Source organism: Apium graveolens, chromosome 3 (assembly GCF_009905375.1).
Source record: "Apium graveolens cultivar Ventura chromosome 3, ASM990537v1, whole genome shotgun sequence".
Classification (NCBI taxonomy): Eukaryota; Viridiplantae; Streptophyta; class Magnoliopsida; order Apiales; family Apiaceae; genus Apium; species Apium graveolens.
The window spans coordinates 223,643,444-223,659,850 of record NC_133649.1 but is presented as its reverse complement, the minus strand read 5'-3'; the positions used below and the strand labels follow the sequence as shown (position 1 = coordinate 223,659,850).

At 33.4% G+C, this 16,407-nt stretch overlaps 1 protein-coding gene across 1 annotated transcript; it reads right to left on the bottom strand.

Moving 5' to 3' along the window:
• Window positions 1-204: 204 nt before the first annotated feature.
• Window positions 205-3,718, bottom strand: LOC141713130 (PLASMODESMATA CALLOSE-BINDING PROTEIN 2). Its single transcript, XM_074516403.1, has 4 exons — window positions 3,552-3,718; window positions 2,652-2,891; window positions 2,491-2,524; window positions 205-788 (listed from the first exon to the last, which is right to left on the bottom strand). The coding sequence occupies exons 1-4, from the start codon at window positions 3,601-3,603 to the stop codon at window positions 524-526; spliced, it is 591 nt and encodes a 196-aa protein (XP_074372504.1). The 5' UTR covers window positions 3,604-3,718; the 3' UTR covers window positions 205-523.
• Window positions 3,719-16,407: the final 12,689 nt, after the last annotated feature.

Here is a 16,407-nt window from a genome sequence, read left to right as displayed (position 1 = left end):
GTTAAATTAAGTTATAAGTTACATTTTTTAAAAAATCCAAATAAACACTTAAATGTACTCAAAGATTTCAAATTTATTGAAGTTTTGAATGAATGTTAATGTCCCGTTTTGGGAACACTGCTCACTTAACACAATATATATTTTAAAGTCGTGCAAGAACAGATAATTTTAAAGATTAATATAACATGGACTGCAAGAAAATACTGATTAGAAATGTTTAAATTTGATCTAGAAACTTGGGTTCGAAATTAATAAATTACATTTTTTCACCAATGGAGAAAGAAGACAGTAGCTCCACTAGCAAGTAGCAACCATAGGACAGAGCCAAAAAGAATCTAGAGCCCTTCTTCTCAGTTCTCAACCAAAAGGATAATAACAAAAGACAAGAAACAAGCAAGGACATTGTCTTTAGATATATTCCTCCTCACAAGCTCCATCTACTACTAGCTAGTTGCTACAATTCCATGCAATTTCTAATACTATTTGCACATTCAAATACCATAAGCATGACCATTATGCCTCTTTAACCCCACAAGAACCCAAGCATTGTAAACATGATGGCAACGAATTGCCAGAAGATGCTTGAATTCTGTCGACGTGTAAGCCCAGCGTGACTATCATCATTGTTAATGCCAACTCCTGAAGGGCCCAACCCTGAGCCAACACCGCCTAAGACACCGTTGCCAGGCGTGGTCACGTAGGGAGAACCACCGAGAGGGGTTGTTGTAGTGCTGGCTGGTGAGTTAATTGTAGGCGTGTTGGTGTTTGTCCCTGTGTTTGTAGTAGCACTGGCTCCAAAAGAGGCATTGAAATAAAGTAGCGAAAAATGAATTCAGAACATCAGATGATTTCTGTGAATATGTGATATGAACTTAATTGCAAACATGATGTTAATGATAAGATTCAGATGTCATGACAATGCATTAATAAGATTATGAATGATAACACATAAAACATATATTTTAGCAGGATATAGCTAGATTAGATCAAATGCCTAAGAATATCAAATGTTCCGAAACTCTTCTCCTAGTAGGATTTTGTATCGTTAAAAGGGGGATTCTCAAAAACTCAAATTTTCAGACCATCGCAGCATCATATTTCTACAGATAATTCAGAGACATATCCAACCAATGGTCCTAAATCACCCTTCACAAACACAACATCTACATGCCATGCCACTAACCACAGTGGAGAACAACTTTATTTATTTTGGCTTAATGTTGAGAACAACTTTGATGATTAGTGGGGACATCAAAAAACAAAGGGCTCTGTACCCAGTTTTTTATTGTCTCAATTTTAAAACTATTTTCAATTTACCTTCAGGTAAAAATAGGCCTAGGATACCTTGCAGACCTTGTATATCTTGTCTACTTGATAACATCAAAGAATAAAGTATGACAGTAAATTAATTGTACTACCATCCATCAAAAAGTGAGCTGGTCATAGTCATCACACATGTCTGATGTGCCTATTGTGCTAGTAATAAATGACTAATCAATCCGGGACATAATAATGTAATGACAATAACAGTCAACAAAATTAAAAGAATGCTCCCTCCCCTATGCATATTTTTTGTAAGTAACTTGAAATCTAATTAGTTGGATCCTAGAGTATTTAAAGATGAACATTGTAAAAGTTTAGGACAGTAGCATAAAAGTCTAATTATACAAGTAGCTCCAAAAAAGAACCACTTTTAATATATGAACTATAGACTAAAGGATTGAATATGCTCTCAAAAAGGCATAAAGCTACATCAATTTTTCAAATAATATGGCCATATAATCATATGATATACACCCATACTAGTAAAGTAGTGTTTTGAGGGGAAAAGTCACAAGAACCCTTAAACAAAGGAATCTAGTGTCCAGATTTAGACCAGATTATAGGCAAGTGTATTAAATAGTTCAATAAGAGCAACTCCAACACTCACCTAAAATTCTCTCTATAAATAATGTAAATTATTGAATCCTAACTATTTAAGATACAATAATATTGTCCATCTCCAACAATCTCCTTATTCATGCCTCTTAGATTATTTTTTATTAGTAAATATACTTGCAAGATTTGAACAAAGAAATGCGACACCTGAACAAAATCAATAAAGTGTGATATATATATATATATATATATTAATAAAGAATGAAGTGAGGAGAGGAGAGAGAGTCTTAAGTATGAGGAGGATTTTAAGGCTCTTAAAGATTTGAGGAAGACTTAGGAGAACATTGGAGTGAAATTTTATCACATCCTCCTCAATATATGAATTAAGAGTGTATTTAGGAGCTTGTTGGTGTGCTCTAAAGCCATTACTGATACTCAAGTTTCAAAAAGCACAAACTTTCTCTTCATTTTGAGTTTTATAAATCTGATTTGCAGATAAACAGGGTAAATCTTTTAACTGGCAGTTAAAAATTTGTTAAATGGTGAATCTAATATACACATTCAGAAATGTATGTAATAGACAAATTAAAACAAGACCACAGAAAAAATTACCTGGCACTAGAAGGATAAACACAACCAGTAATGCCTGCAAGAAAATCAAGTTTTAAAAATATGTATATATATGTATAAATAATAATCTGGGGAAAAAATAAAAGAAATGAGCATATGAAGAATGTTGTGGATGGTGGAGAGGAGGGGGGGGGGGGGCTCACTAGGGTCAGAAGTGACAACAGCGCCAGCACCAGCAAAATCACAGGCGGTAGGAGCTTGGCCTTTTCGTTGGTAATAACTGTTGACAGCATAATTGCAGTGAGCCAAGACAGTGTTTGGGTTAAAACAAACCCCATTTTGATGTATGGGGTTGCAATCTGCTCCAGCTCCACATGCATAGTCCAGAGTCTTTTGAAGAACTGACTCACTCTGCCCCTGTTTGCACACACACCAATTTGCACCTACATAATATCAAATTCCCAATTTTCTGCATTATATACAATATTCATATACCAAATTCCCAATTTTCTGCATTATTTAGAACAATTTATTACTGCCATCTCTCTCTCTCTCTTAAAAGATTGTGATATTTTACATCTCTCTCTCTTTCTCTCTCTCATTATTTAGAACAATTTATTACTACCATCTCTCTTCCTCCCTCCCTCTCCCTCCCTCCCTCCCTCTCTCTCTCTCCCTCCCTCTCCCTGTGTGTTAAAAGATTACCTCCCTCTCTCTCTCTCTCTCCCTCCCTCCCTCCTCTCCCCTGTGTGTTAAAAGATTTAGATTACATATGTTTGAGCCAAAAAGTAGGTGGGATCAAAGCTCTAAAATTGTTAATTAAAATGTTGTCAGAAAATTTAGGAAAGTAAAAGTTATACTTTGGCATCCTTACTAAAAAAAGTGGAAAGAAAGCTAAGCAGTGATGGATGATTAAATCACAGCAATGTAACAAGTTATGCAAGTAAAATGTATAGAACATGTTGGCAATATTCGAGAAAATTTGATAACTGAAAGACTTAAAAGTAGCACTACAAATACATACAAATCTTGAGTTGTTCAAGTCAAGTTGGGTGGATTTATGAAGAAAAAGAGTTGGTAACAAAGTAAAAAAGTGAGCTTACTTGCATGCCCAGCCATAACCAAGAGAAGCATCACAAGAACTAAACGAGCCATTACTGAACAAGTGAAGAAAAATGAGAAGAAAGAGTGTTTGTAAATCTTTGTTATGTTAGGTGAAGCAAAATGTGTGTGTGAAAGAGTGATAGAGTATTGAAGTGTATTTGTTTAGGTACAAAAGTACAGTGATAATGTAATAAGGAGCAAGGACTGTGATGATGACATGGTGGTAGGATGGCACTGGCCCACAGTCTAGCCTGTTCTGGGCTATGCATTCATGTCTGGTGACTCCTAACTCCGTTTTATGGGGTTCTGTACGTTTAGGTTTATAATATGCAAAGATTACACGCTTAAATTTTTGCCTACAAGATTTTGGAATAGTTATCGAGATTACACGTTTTTCAATATTTCTTTAAAATATAATTTTATTATATTTTTTTTACATTTTTTTTCTATATAAAAGTTTTATGTTTAAATTTTTATTCAAAAAAAATTAGAAAAAAACATTACAAAATTATATTTTATAGATTTTTCGAAATACGTACAAATAGTAACATAGATAAATCAATGGGACGGAGGTAAATGAGACGGAGGTAGCAAGACTTAGGCCACACATATATTTATAGGTCTAGACTAGACCACAATGGACAGGTGTCTTTAAGAAAAAAATAAAAAATATATAAGTAATTTAAACAAAATTCAGCCTATAAATTTGACAGTAATAACCGGTGTTCCGGAAATCGCTAGGTCTGCCAGGGCGGTGAGGGTGAAGGGTTTTTAGCACATAAACGCAACGAAAACGTAAATTTAAATCTTAAAAAAAATGAAACCCTCCGCAGGATTCATGCGAAAAATAATATTTAATTCGTAGTTCAGTATGTTTACCTTAAGAAACTTTACGTTAATGGAAAGATGGAGGTCTTTAATGGCGATCCAAAAATGATGAACGGAGATCCTTAGCAGTTGCTTCTCAAGTGTGAAGCACTCCACCGGTATCCACCAAGAAAACGATGTAATAAAGGAGGAGGAGATGGAGAGAATTAGGGTTTTGTAAATCTTTTTGGTTTAGGCAAAAATAGGGTCTATAATAGTATATTTATAGGCAAAATTTTCAGCTGAAAATTTTCCCATAAAAAATTATTATTATTAACCCTTTATTATTCTCATTAATAATTAAAACACCTTTTAATTATTAATCTTTTTTCTAAACACTTTAGAAATAATTCTCTCACTTGATTTAATTTTCAAAAATTAAATTCTTAATTAATAATATTAAGAACTTTATCTTAATTAATTTATAATCAATTAAATCTCATTTAATCAATTATTAAATTTGCCAATTAATTATTTATTTCATAAATAAATAATTATCAGCTATTATTAATTAATTTCTCCACCATTAAATCATTCTCTTTTATGGTGTGACCATGTAGGTTCAATATTAAGCCGGTAGTAGAATAAATAATAATAAAATTATTTTATCATTATTTATATAAATTCTCTAATTCATTAAATATGATTAATTAATTAATCATATTTATTCTACATCGTGAGGGATACTTCTCAGCATATCGTGACTATCCGGATAATATGAATTCACTGCTTAGAATACCAAGAACTTATTCAGTGAGTAGTTACCGTACAATTAATTCCTTCTACCCTGCAATGTCACGATTAAATACAAGGCATGGAACTTGTGTCAAGCCTATCTTATTTAATCACTTGCTTTTCCATTCATTATGCTTAGTTCTATTTAATGTAAATTAGAAACTCCTTTCTAATTTCATTCACTCTGGCCAGAGATTACTGAACTAACATAAGTGGATCAACATTGAACATTCTCTTCCTACACTGGAAGGGGTAGATCCTTTATTGATCATACACTATCTTCGTGTACAAATTCCTATACCCAGTAGAGCCCTTATAATTGTCCCTTGAGACTAAGAACTATGCCAAAGCATAGTTCAGTGTACACAAGATGACTATGATGACCTCAAGTCTAAGGATACTTGTACAACTATCACTATGTGAATAACTGCTGACACGTGAGTGAACTCCATCAGTTGTTCAGCTGTGTGAGTCATATTCAGTGAACTTATTCTATAATAAGCACCTACATACTAGCTATAGTGTCACCACACAAATGTCTATGAGAACAGACAACCTTCATAATGAAGCAAGCATAGTATGTACCGATATTTGCGGATTATTAATTACCAGTTAGTAATCTTACGACCAGGAACTATTTAAGTTTAGAGTTATCATCTTTTAGGTCTCATTATTATGATCTCATCACAATCCATAAAAAGCTTTACTCTAAACTGTGGTATATCTTATTTAAACATTTAAATAGATAGAGCCCGCAATAAAAACAAAACAAGTCTTTTATTAATATCAATGAAATCAAAACAGATACATAAAAGTTATTCCTAAATCTTCATACATGATTGGACTTAGGACATATCTCTTTCAATCTCCCACTTGTACTAAAGCCAATCACTCTAGTATCTAATACCCATCTTGTCTTTATGACGATCAAAGTGACTCTGAGAAAGTGGTTTTGTGAGTGGATCCTATTGCTGAAGCATAAGGAATCTTACTCATACGCTCTCTTTCCTCAGGTGTCTTAGATGATATTTTTTCGGAAAGGGACACTCCATGGCTCATCGGTGTGAGACCTCTTTTGGAGTTTTCCATGCTAAACCTTTTAAGCACTTTCTGGATGTATGTACCCTGGGTAAGACCTACCATTCTTCTAGATCTATCTATATAGATCTTCATACCGAGAATGTAGGATGCTTCTCCCAAGTCCTTCATGGTGAAGTTCTTTGATAGCCATACTTTGACTGATTGTAGCATCGGTATATCATTTCCTATAAGAAGTATGTCATCCACATACAATACAAGAAATGTTACCGCGCTCCCACTAACCTTCTTGTAGACACATGGTTCATCTATGTTTTTGATAAAACCAAACTCTTTAATTGTCTCATCAAAACGGATGTTAAATCTACGAGAAACTTGCCTTAAACCATATATGGTTCGCAGCAGCTTACACATTAGGTGTTCATTTCCCTTGGAAAGAAAACCCTCTGGCTGTGTCATATACATTTCCTCCTCAAGTTCCCCATTGAGGAAGGCCGTTTTCACGTCCATTTTCCAGATCTCATAGTCGTAGTAAGCAGCAATCGCAAGCAAAATCCGAATTGATTTTAACAGGGCTACATGCAAAAAAGTTTCATCAAAGTCAATCCCTTGCCTTTGTTTGAATCCTTTTGCCACGAGCCTGGCCTTATAGGTCTCTACCTGGCCATCTGCTCCAATCTTTCTTTTGTATACCCACTTGCACCCAATAGGCTTAACACATTCAGGCGCCTCAACCAGAGTCTACACTTGGTTGGTATACATAGATTCCATTTCGGATTTCATGGAACTATGCCATTTCTCTGAGTCAACACTACTCATAGCCTCCTTATAGGTCACAGGGTCGTCATCATCAATGATTGGCAACTCATTGTCATTCTCAATGATAAGGCCATAATACCTCTCAGGTTGGCGAGACACTCTCGCTGTCCTACGAATGGGCTGTTCCACAGAAGGTTGTTCAGTCTGAACAGGTGTTTCCACTTGATCCGTAGTAGTTTGTGCTTCTTGAACTTCATCAAGTTCAATTTTGCTCCCACTGTTTCCTTCAAGGATAAACTCTTTTTCCAAGAAGGTAGCATGTCTGGAGACAAACACCCGATGATCGGTGTAAAAGTAATACCCCAAAGTCTCTTTAGGATATCTCACAAAATTACATTTTACGGATCGAGATTCCAGCTTATCTGGGTCAACTTTCTTGACATAAGCTGGACATTCCCAAATCTTAACGTGTTTAAGACTCAGTTTCCTTTCTTTCCATATCGCATATGGTGTTTGAGGAACAGATTTGGAAGGCACCTTATTCAGTAAATATGCTGAGGTTTCCAATGCATAACCCCATAGGAATACTGGAAGATTCGCATAGCTCATCATGGACCGAACCATGTCTAACAAAGTTCAATTTCTCCTTTCAGATACCCCATTTAACTGTGGAGTATATGGAGGAGTCCACTGAGAGACTATACCATTTTCTTTGAGATAATCTAGAAACTCTCCATTCAAGTATTCACCACCTCGATCTAATCGAAGAGTTATAATACTGTGTTTGGTTTGTTTCTCCACTTCATGTTTATATTCTTTGAACTTTTCAAAGGCTTCAGACTTGTGTTTCATCAAATACACATATCCGAATCTAGATCTATCATCTATGAAATTAATGAAGTACGAAAATCCACCCATGGCTTGCGTAGACAGTTGGTCCACATACCTCTGTGTGTACCAATCCTAGCAAATCTGCAGCCCTCTCTCCATGTCCACTAAATGGAGATTTGGTCATTTTACCCAATTGACAAAACTCGCATGTAGGATATGATTCAAAATCAAAGGGGTCAAGTAACCCTTCCTTATGCAATGTCCGCAGTCTATTTTCACTAATATGACCTAGCCTACAGTGCCATAAATAGGTCAGATTTTCATCATCTCATTTTCTTTTATTAGTTTGTTCAATCTGAAGTAAATCATGCTCCACGTCACATACATACAGACCATTATTTAAAATGCCACGTCCAAAAAGAACATTATCTCTAAGGATAGAACATTCATTATTCTTAATAATAAATGAAAAACCATCCACATCCAACATAGGAATAGAAACAATATTCCTCACAATAGAGGGAACGTACTTACAATTATTCAAAATAATAGTCTTGCCCGTAGGCATATGTAAACTAAGTGATCCTACAGATATGGCCGCAACCCTTGCTCCATTGCCCATACGTAGAATCACCTCATCTTTTTCAAGAGTCCTACTTCCTTTTAGTCCTTGCAACGAATTGCAAATAAGAGAACCACAGGCGGTATCTAATACCCAAGTAGAAATTTGACCTAGTGACATATTAACTTCGATCATGAATATGCCTGAATCAGAAGCGGTAGTCTTACTACCCTTCTTCTTCTTCAATTCTGCAAGGTAAACCTTCCAGTTCCTCTTCTAGTGCCCCAACTTGTTAGAGTGAAAACAAACAGCTAAATTAGGATCAGTCAACTTGTGAGCATCTAGTATGCTCCGGAGTGATAGTGCAGAAGACATGACGAATATAGTAAATCTGTAAATGATAAACACATAACAACACTTAGCAAATATTCAATTTTATTTCAAAACACTATATGAATCGGGTCTTTATTCATAAGTGTCTCCCACTAGTTTATCTAATTTTTTTTCAACCCCCTAAGTGAAAATTAAGCATTCATAATGCTAGTGGGAATAGGGATCCTACATTCCATCACACAACCTCCGTTGTGGCACGAAACGTCATTTGATGTTCAATAGGCAGACAACTCTTGTCAATTACATCTTATTTTATTCCCTAATATAAGTTTAGCCTCTTGAATAATTGAGTCACGGCTGTGGCACGACAAACTCAATATTCTAAGTCAAGTCTAACCTAACATTTCGTACAATTGAATCAGTCTCCAACGGCCCACGGCTGTAGCACGTACCGACCTTTAGATTCTAATTCAATGTACACATCTCTATGTAATAGACAAGTATTTCTTATTTCAAAATCAAAGCCCTAGGTTGTAGCACGAAACGACAATGATTTAAAAATAAGAACCACTTTCTACCATGTTGGAAGGCTATGACCGACACAAGCCCGTTGTGTCATTGGCCAATTACTACTTGATATTATTTAATTTTAGAGGGATTATATTACGTTACAATCATAATCATATTATAAAGAGATTCTTCCTTTTAAATTAAATATTTCAAATCAATAATCGATAATCAGATGATTCCCAGATTGGGTGGAGCATTGTTAAGAGGCGCCACTTAATAACCTTTTCTTACAGATAGAAATCAGTTGTTGACAGAATCATCCTTTCTCTCAATATTGAAAATTCATATTCAATTACGTGTTTCATAAACACAAGAATCTCATGATCGTATTCATAATATTTATTGTTAAGGCAAGAAACGATTCCTATTCTAGATTTTCTAGAGCACGCCTTATATTGATTTAAGTTCACCTAAATCTATCATCGCATGGTAAACATAGGCATATATCTCATATATAAAATTAAATAAACAAGTAAATGTAAAGTGCAATAAAGTAAATATGTTTGGTTATGGCCCCATCCTATGTAATCTTTATCAAGCTCATGATAAAAATCAAGGTCAATCTAATATGGTGATGGAAATAAATACAACTACTTATTACATAAGTCTTCTTCTTTGTTTAGACTTCTTGTATGCCTCGTCTTCTTCTTTGTATCACCTCCATTGGATAACCTTCTTGAGTCTTCAATTACATTACATGATTGAAAGTAAAACTAATCTAATGAACTTGCAAGAATAACTCGAGTTACATTCGAGATTTATGATTACAAAGATTGACGACATGCAAGTCGTATTTAAAACCAAAACCAAAACCATTACACTAAGGTCGAAAGGCCATAACCATCCATCATGCTCATTTAACACACATAATCTGATCTTAACATATCATATTATCCATGATCTAATCATAAAAAGAAAATATGACAAAATCAGAAAAAACAGAATCAAATCAAAAAAAACAAGAATCATTGTTTACAGGCAGTAAACGACGTCAAACGCCTTAAAGACGAGTCGTTGATAGCTTTAGCTATCAGTTTTGTTCAGACGCTCGTTTACCTATGGAATAGGGTATTCGTTTGTGTAAATCGGACACCAGACCCAGATTTCAGTAAATCTGCAGCAGGCAATTCAGAATCCGTATCTAATATGATTCTCATAATTAGAACAAACATAAATCATGTATATATCAGTATATATACAGATTACATAATCATCTTATGATTATACAACTCACATGAATATCATATATTCAAAACCATACATATATAAGCATATTATATCAACATCAAATCATGGCGAATCACGTACATGCTCATATATCGAAAACAGTTAAACACATAAACGAATTAAAAACTTTTCGCCAGTAGCTCTGATGCCATTGAAGGGTTTTTAGCACATAAATGCAACAAAAACGTAAATTTAAATCTTAAAAAAAACGAAACCCTCCGCAGGATCCATGCGAAAAATAATATTTAATTCGTAGTTCAGTATGTTTACCTTAAGAAACTTTACGTTAATGAAAATATGGAGGTCTTTAATGGCGATCCAAAAATGATAAACGGAGATCCTTAGCAGCTGCTCCTCAAGTGTGAAGCACTCCACCGGTATCCACCAAGAAAACGATGTAATGAAGGAGGAGGAGATGGAGAGAATTAGGGTTTTGTAACTCTTTTTGGTTGAGGCAAAAATTGGGTTTATAATAGTATATTTATAGGGAAAATTTTCAGCTGAAAATTTTCCCATAAAATATTATTATTATTAACCCTTTATTATTCTCACTAATAATTAAAACACCTTTTAATTATTAATCCTTTTTTTAAACTCTTTAGAAATAATTCTCTTACTTGATTTAATTTTCAAAAATTAAATTCTTAATTAATAATATTCAGAACCTTTTCTTAATTAATTTATAATCAATTAAATCCCATTTAATCAATTATTACATTTTCCAATTAATTATTTATTTTATAAATAAATAATTATCAGCCATTATTAATTAATTCCTCCACCATTAAATTATTCTCTTTTATGGTGTGACCCTGTAGGTTCAATATTAAGCCGGTAGTAGAAATAAATAATAATAAAACTATTTTATTATTATTTATATAAATTCTCTAATTCATTAAATATGATTAATTAATTAATCATATTTATTCTATATCGTGAGGGATGCTTCTCAGCATATCGCGACTATCCGGATAATACGAATTCACTGCTTAGAATACCAAGAACCTATTCAGTGAGTAGTTACCGTGCAATTAATTCCTTCTACCCTGCAATGTCACGATTAAATACAAGGCATGAAACTTGTGTCAAGCCTATCTTATTTAATCACTTGCTTTCCCATTCACTATGCTTAGTTCTATTTAATGTAAATTAGAAACTCCTTTCTAATTTCATTCACTCCGGCCAGAGATTCCTGAACTAACATAAGTGGATTAACATTAAATATTCTCTTCCTACACTAGAAGGGGTAGATCCTTTATTGATCATACAATATCTTCATGTACAAATTTCTATACCCAGTAGAGCCCATATAATTGTCCCTTGAGACTAAGAACTAAACCAAAGCATAGTTCAGTGTACACAAGATGACTATGATGACCTCAAGTCTAAGGATACTTGTATAACTATCACTATGTGAACAACTGCTGACACGTGAGTGAACTCCATCAGTTGTTCAGCTGTGTGAGTCATGCTCAGTGAACTTATTCTATAATAAGCACCTACATACTAGCTATAGTGTTACCACACAAATGTCTATGAGAACAGACATCCTTCATAATGAAGCAAGCATAGTATGTACCGATCTTTGCGGATTATTAATTACCAGTTAGTAATCCTACGACCAGGAACTATTTAAGTTTAGAGTTATCATCTTTTAGGTCTCATTATTATGATCTCATCACAATCCATAAAAAACTTTACTCTAAACTGTGGTATATCTTATTTAAACATTTAAATAGATAGAGCCCGCAATAAAAACAAAACAAGTCTTTTATTAATATCAATGAAATCAAAACAGATACATAAAAGTTATTCCTAAATCCTCATACATGATTTGACTTAGGACATATCTCTTTCAGAGGGTACCTTCGAGAGATTAATTGGCAAGTCGGAGATTAATCGGAACATTTATCGGAAGAATATAAATATTATTTTTAATTTTTATATTTATATAATGATCAACATGTCAAATATTTATTTGAAAAAGAAATTAGAATGGTATTAAACAATATCTATACATTTGACATGCGTTATGTACTAATTATTGAGTTTACAATATTAACTATATTTTAATTCACACTTTTAAATTAATTATAATATGTTATTTTTATATTTTAAGTGAGAAAATATATATATTAGATTACTTGTTACTTCTTACCAATATTTTATATTATAAATTGGTATGATATTGTGTAAAATTATGCAATTAATGATTTAAAATTATAAAAACGTAAAAAGAATATATTTTTTAATTATTTTCTGCCTAGCACCGATTTTTGACCGCCTAGCCCGCCTAGTCCCGATTTTGACCCGATTTTTTGAAAAAACGCCTAAATCACCGCCTAGGTCCAAGTCGGGGCGTTTTAACACCGCCTAGCGCTTAGGCGCCGCCTAGGCGGCCGCCTAGGCGACCGCCTATACCGATTTTTAGAACAATGGTAATAACTATTTCATGTGTACTATTAAATTCTATACACTATTTTTCGGCACACTTTTCAATGTTCCTTTAAAATATAACTCCATAATTTTCTTTTAATTTTTTTTTCTGAATAAAAGTTTTATCTTTAAACTTTTATTCAAAAAATAAAATTTTAAAAAAATAATATAAAACTATATTTTATAAAAGTTTCGAAATACGTGTAAATAGTAAACGAATCCTACCTACCGGGACGAGGTAATATATCTTAATAATTGGATTAGTGGGGTTAGAAGCTTAGAGATACGAAATTGGGTAAAAAAAATTGTTCTCCGATTGTACGGCAGGACTTGATAAAAATATTTTGATTGATATTGTTAATGTGAATGTAAGAAATTTATTTTCATTTAATAATATTAAAAACAAATAATAATTAAAAACAAATAATGATTTGCTTGGTGACATTTGGGAATCAATTTGAAACAATTATAATGATGATTTAAATTTACCTCTAAGATTTGGGAGATGCATAAAAAGCCCCGAGAATATGTTCCGTCGGTGCTAATAAAATAAAATCTGAGGTATGACCTTAAAATTTAAGGGGTAGTCATATTGATGTAGAGAGCTATCAAGCTAAGGTTGGTGCAGCAGAATACAGGCCAATTTACATATTATGTGCTGTAAATAAACTTAGAAGCAACTAAACAGGCAATTCTGGCTCCTCTAATTGGGTCATCAATTCAATCGTAGTAGTATATAACAGTACTGGATGAAATAACTTTGCAAGTGAACCGGGTCTCTCAGGTAGCGCTAGTCTTTTACATTAATATGTTGATTAACCAACATAATCACTATTGGATAATTGTAGGTTTAAACCAGTCGATACAGAAATGACAGCGGATAAAACCGTAAGTTACATTTTTCACTCAGCCCATTGTGATTCTTGAAGTACAATCTCAGAAACACAAACTTGAAAGGTTTATGTGCATGTATTCGCACATGTCAAATATGTGATCAAAGGATGTTACTTTTGATTTGTAGTTCCAGACACGAGCCCTTAAGACTGAGAATGCACAGTAAATGGAAATAATCCTCTAGCTTTAGAACCTGCAGATTTCACTCTCTAAATTTTATCTATGTGTAGTCTTGTATAGGGATCTGAAGATCTCAATTTTGCTAATGTGCAAGTTGTAACAAGTTTCATCCTGTCCACTATAATGATGTACAAGTTTCATCGCGTCAATTGTCAACTATATATATGTCATGACCAATCCAGTTTATTTAACCTAATTTCTATACAGTTAAAGAAAACAATCACACGAATCATATGGTGCTTGTCTTGCTTAATGCCAATTGTTACTACTTAAGAGACTTGTAAGATTTTCTTTTTAAAATCTTCAGTGCCCGTGAAACACATTCAACATATAATATGCAAGTATAAGCATCCTAAATTCCTGATTGTTACGAGTGTGTCCAAAGATGTAGAATTTCATCAACGACAAGCATGAGCAGAGGTCTGCAATTTAATTATTTGTCATATATACAAAGCATACCATGCACTTATTTTATTTGGCAAGCGAAGCATACCATTTTTTTTGTCTCATCAGTCTTGACACTTCTGTATTAGCAGCAGCACCAGCTGTCCAGCAACCACGACCTCCACTTCCAAGCTTATCGTCTTCTTCAAATGTTGTCGACTGACTTGACATTGAACGCAAATCAACATCAGAACCCCTCACCTCCAGTTATTTGAATGTTAACTAGAAAGGAATTTGCTGTAATCACACGTTGAACCTTCATGCGCTACTCTCGTAATATGTGATTGTTGCATAATGTTTTCTACATTTTCCACGTATATCTTACAACATGTGTTCTGCGTTTGCTTTTCATTTATCTAATTAAGTTAGAGAAGCAGTAAGATAGAACATCCATATTCAGTGATATAGCAGACGCCTACTGCAAGCTAACACAACAACAACAACAATAATAATAATAATCTATATATTCTTAAAGTGTACTCTTTAATTTACCCATTTTTCAAATGGGTAAATTTTTTTACCCATAACCTATATTAAGTATAAAATCACTAGATCCATGGATATATCCATAAAATTTACCCAATGGGTAAATAAATTTACCCATGACCCATATTAAGTATAAAATCTATATATCCATGAATATATCCATATAAGTTTACCCATTTTTTTACCCATCAAAACACTAAACATGAAAATTTTTTGAATTTTAAAATTTAAACATCTTATCTAAGGAAAGATTTGCATGATTTTCTCATATCTATTACAATACTAATTCAATGATAATTATTGGTTTCCTTATTCTCTCTCATTCTTTGCAAGCAAGACCTAATTTTTTCAGAAAATTCTTTATGAAGATTTGATGCGTATCATGTTCGTCATACAAGTTTACAGAATATGTTGTTCATCTGTCAAAACCAGGTTCATGATTTACTGAATATATCCGGATGGATTCTCGAGGAACAAGTACATCAGGTATTCATCCCCTTTGTCAGTTTACTTATAATAACACCGTTTTGCAGATATCTGATTTGATCATGATTTTCTTATACGTGCATTTATAAGTGTGACTTGAATTTTCTATTAACTCAGGAATAAGACACTTTTCGAAAGGTGTTTTGCATAGCGGACTTGCAGCAAATCTGGAAAGCAATAGAATGACATCATAGTACAATAATGGTATCATTCTTTATCCATTCTGATTGATATTATACATTTTTTCCAATTTTTTCTTCGATCATTTATTATATCTGTTGTGTTACTGTTAATATATTAAGCCTAATATATTGTTAAGATCATCAATAGGTAAAATAAGGATGGATTTTACCCATTACTACTGATTAACAACTTCATGCAAGTACTGTTTCATCTCAGTTTACACGTTTAAAACAACAGCCGCAAAGTATTCTAAAGAGTCCTCTTTCAATATTTGATGAAAATATATCTCCTAATATTTCAGCAGCCTCAAAACCAGGTTAATTTTAAAATAGTTTGATCAACATCTTATTCCATCCTATTAGGAGATGTTGGTCATGTTTCATGCTTCCATTTATTTTCCATCTTCTATGTAGTGCGAAAAGTAAGAATTCGTTCAAAGAATTTGAACAAACAAGATCTCGGTGTTTTTCTAACACCTTAGCAGATGGAGAAAGCAATAGAATGACACCAAAGCACAATAATGGTATCATTTTTACTCCATTCTGAGATTTATCATACCTTTTTATAATTGTGCCATCAATTTTCCTATATCTGTTGTGTTTCAGTTAATAATATAGGCCATCCAATGAGAACTCCTATATCAAGATCTGATGAACGTGTGCCGCCTAATATATCGTTAAGATCGTCGAGAGGTAAAATTTAGTTGGATTTATTTCACGATTACTATTTTTAACATCTATTAGGCCAGAATTTATAGCGGAGACATGCTTCAAGTAGTATTACATCTCGGAATTCACGGTTAACACAGCAGACGCAAAGTGTTC

Coding starts and splice junctions, on each gene's coding strand:
- LOC141713130 (XM_074516403.1), bottom strand. CDS start 3,603: ATGGCTCGTTTAGTTCTTGTGATGCTTCTCTTGGTTATGGCTGGGCAT. Junction 2,525..2,651: donor TGTTGTCACTTCTGACCCTA/GTGAGCCCCCCC, acceptor ATTTTCTTGCAG/GCATTACTGGTTGTGTTTAT. Junction 789..2,490: donor GTTTATCCTTCTAGTGCCAG/GTAATTTTTTCT, acceptor TTTTGGAGCCAG/TGCTACTACAAACACAGGGA.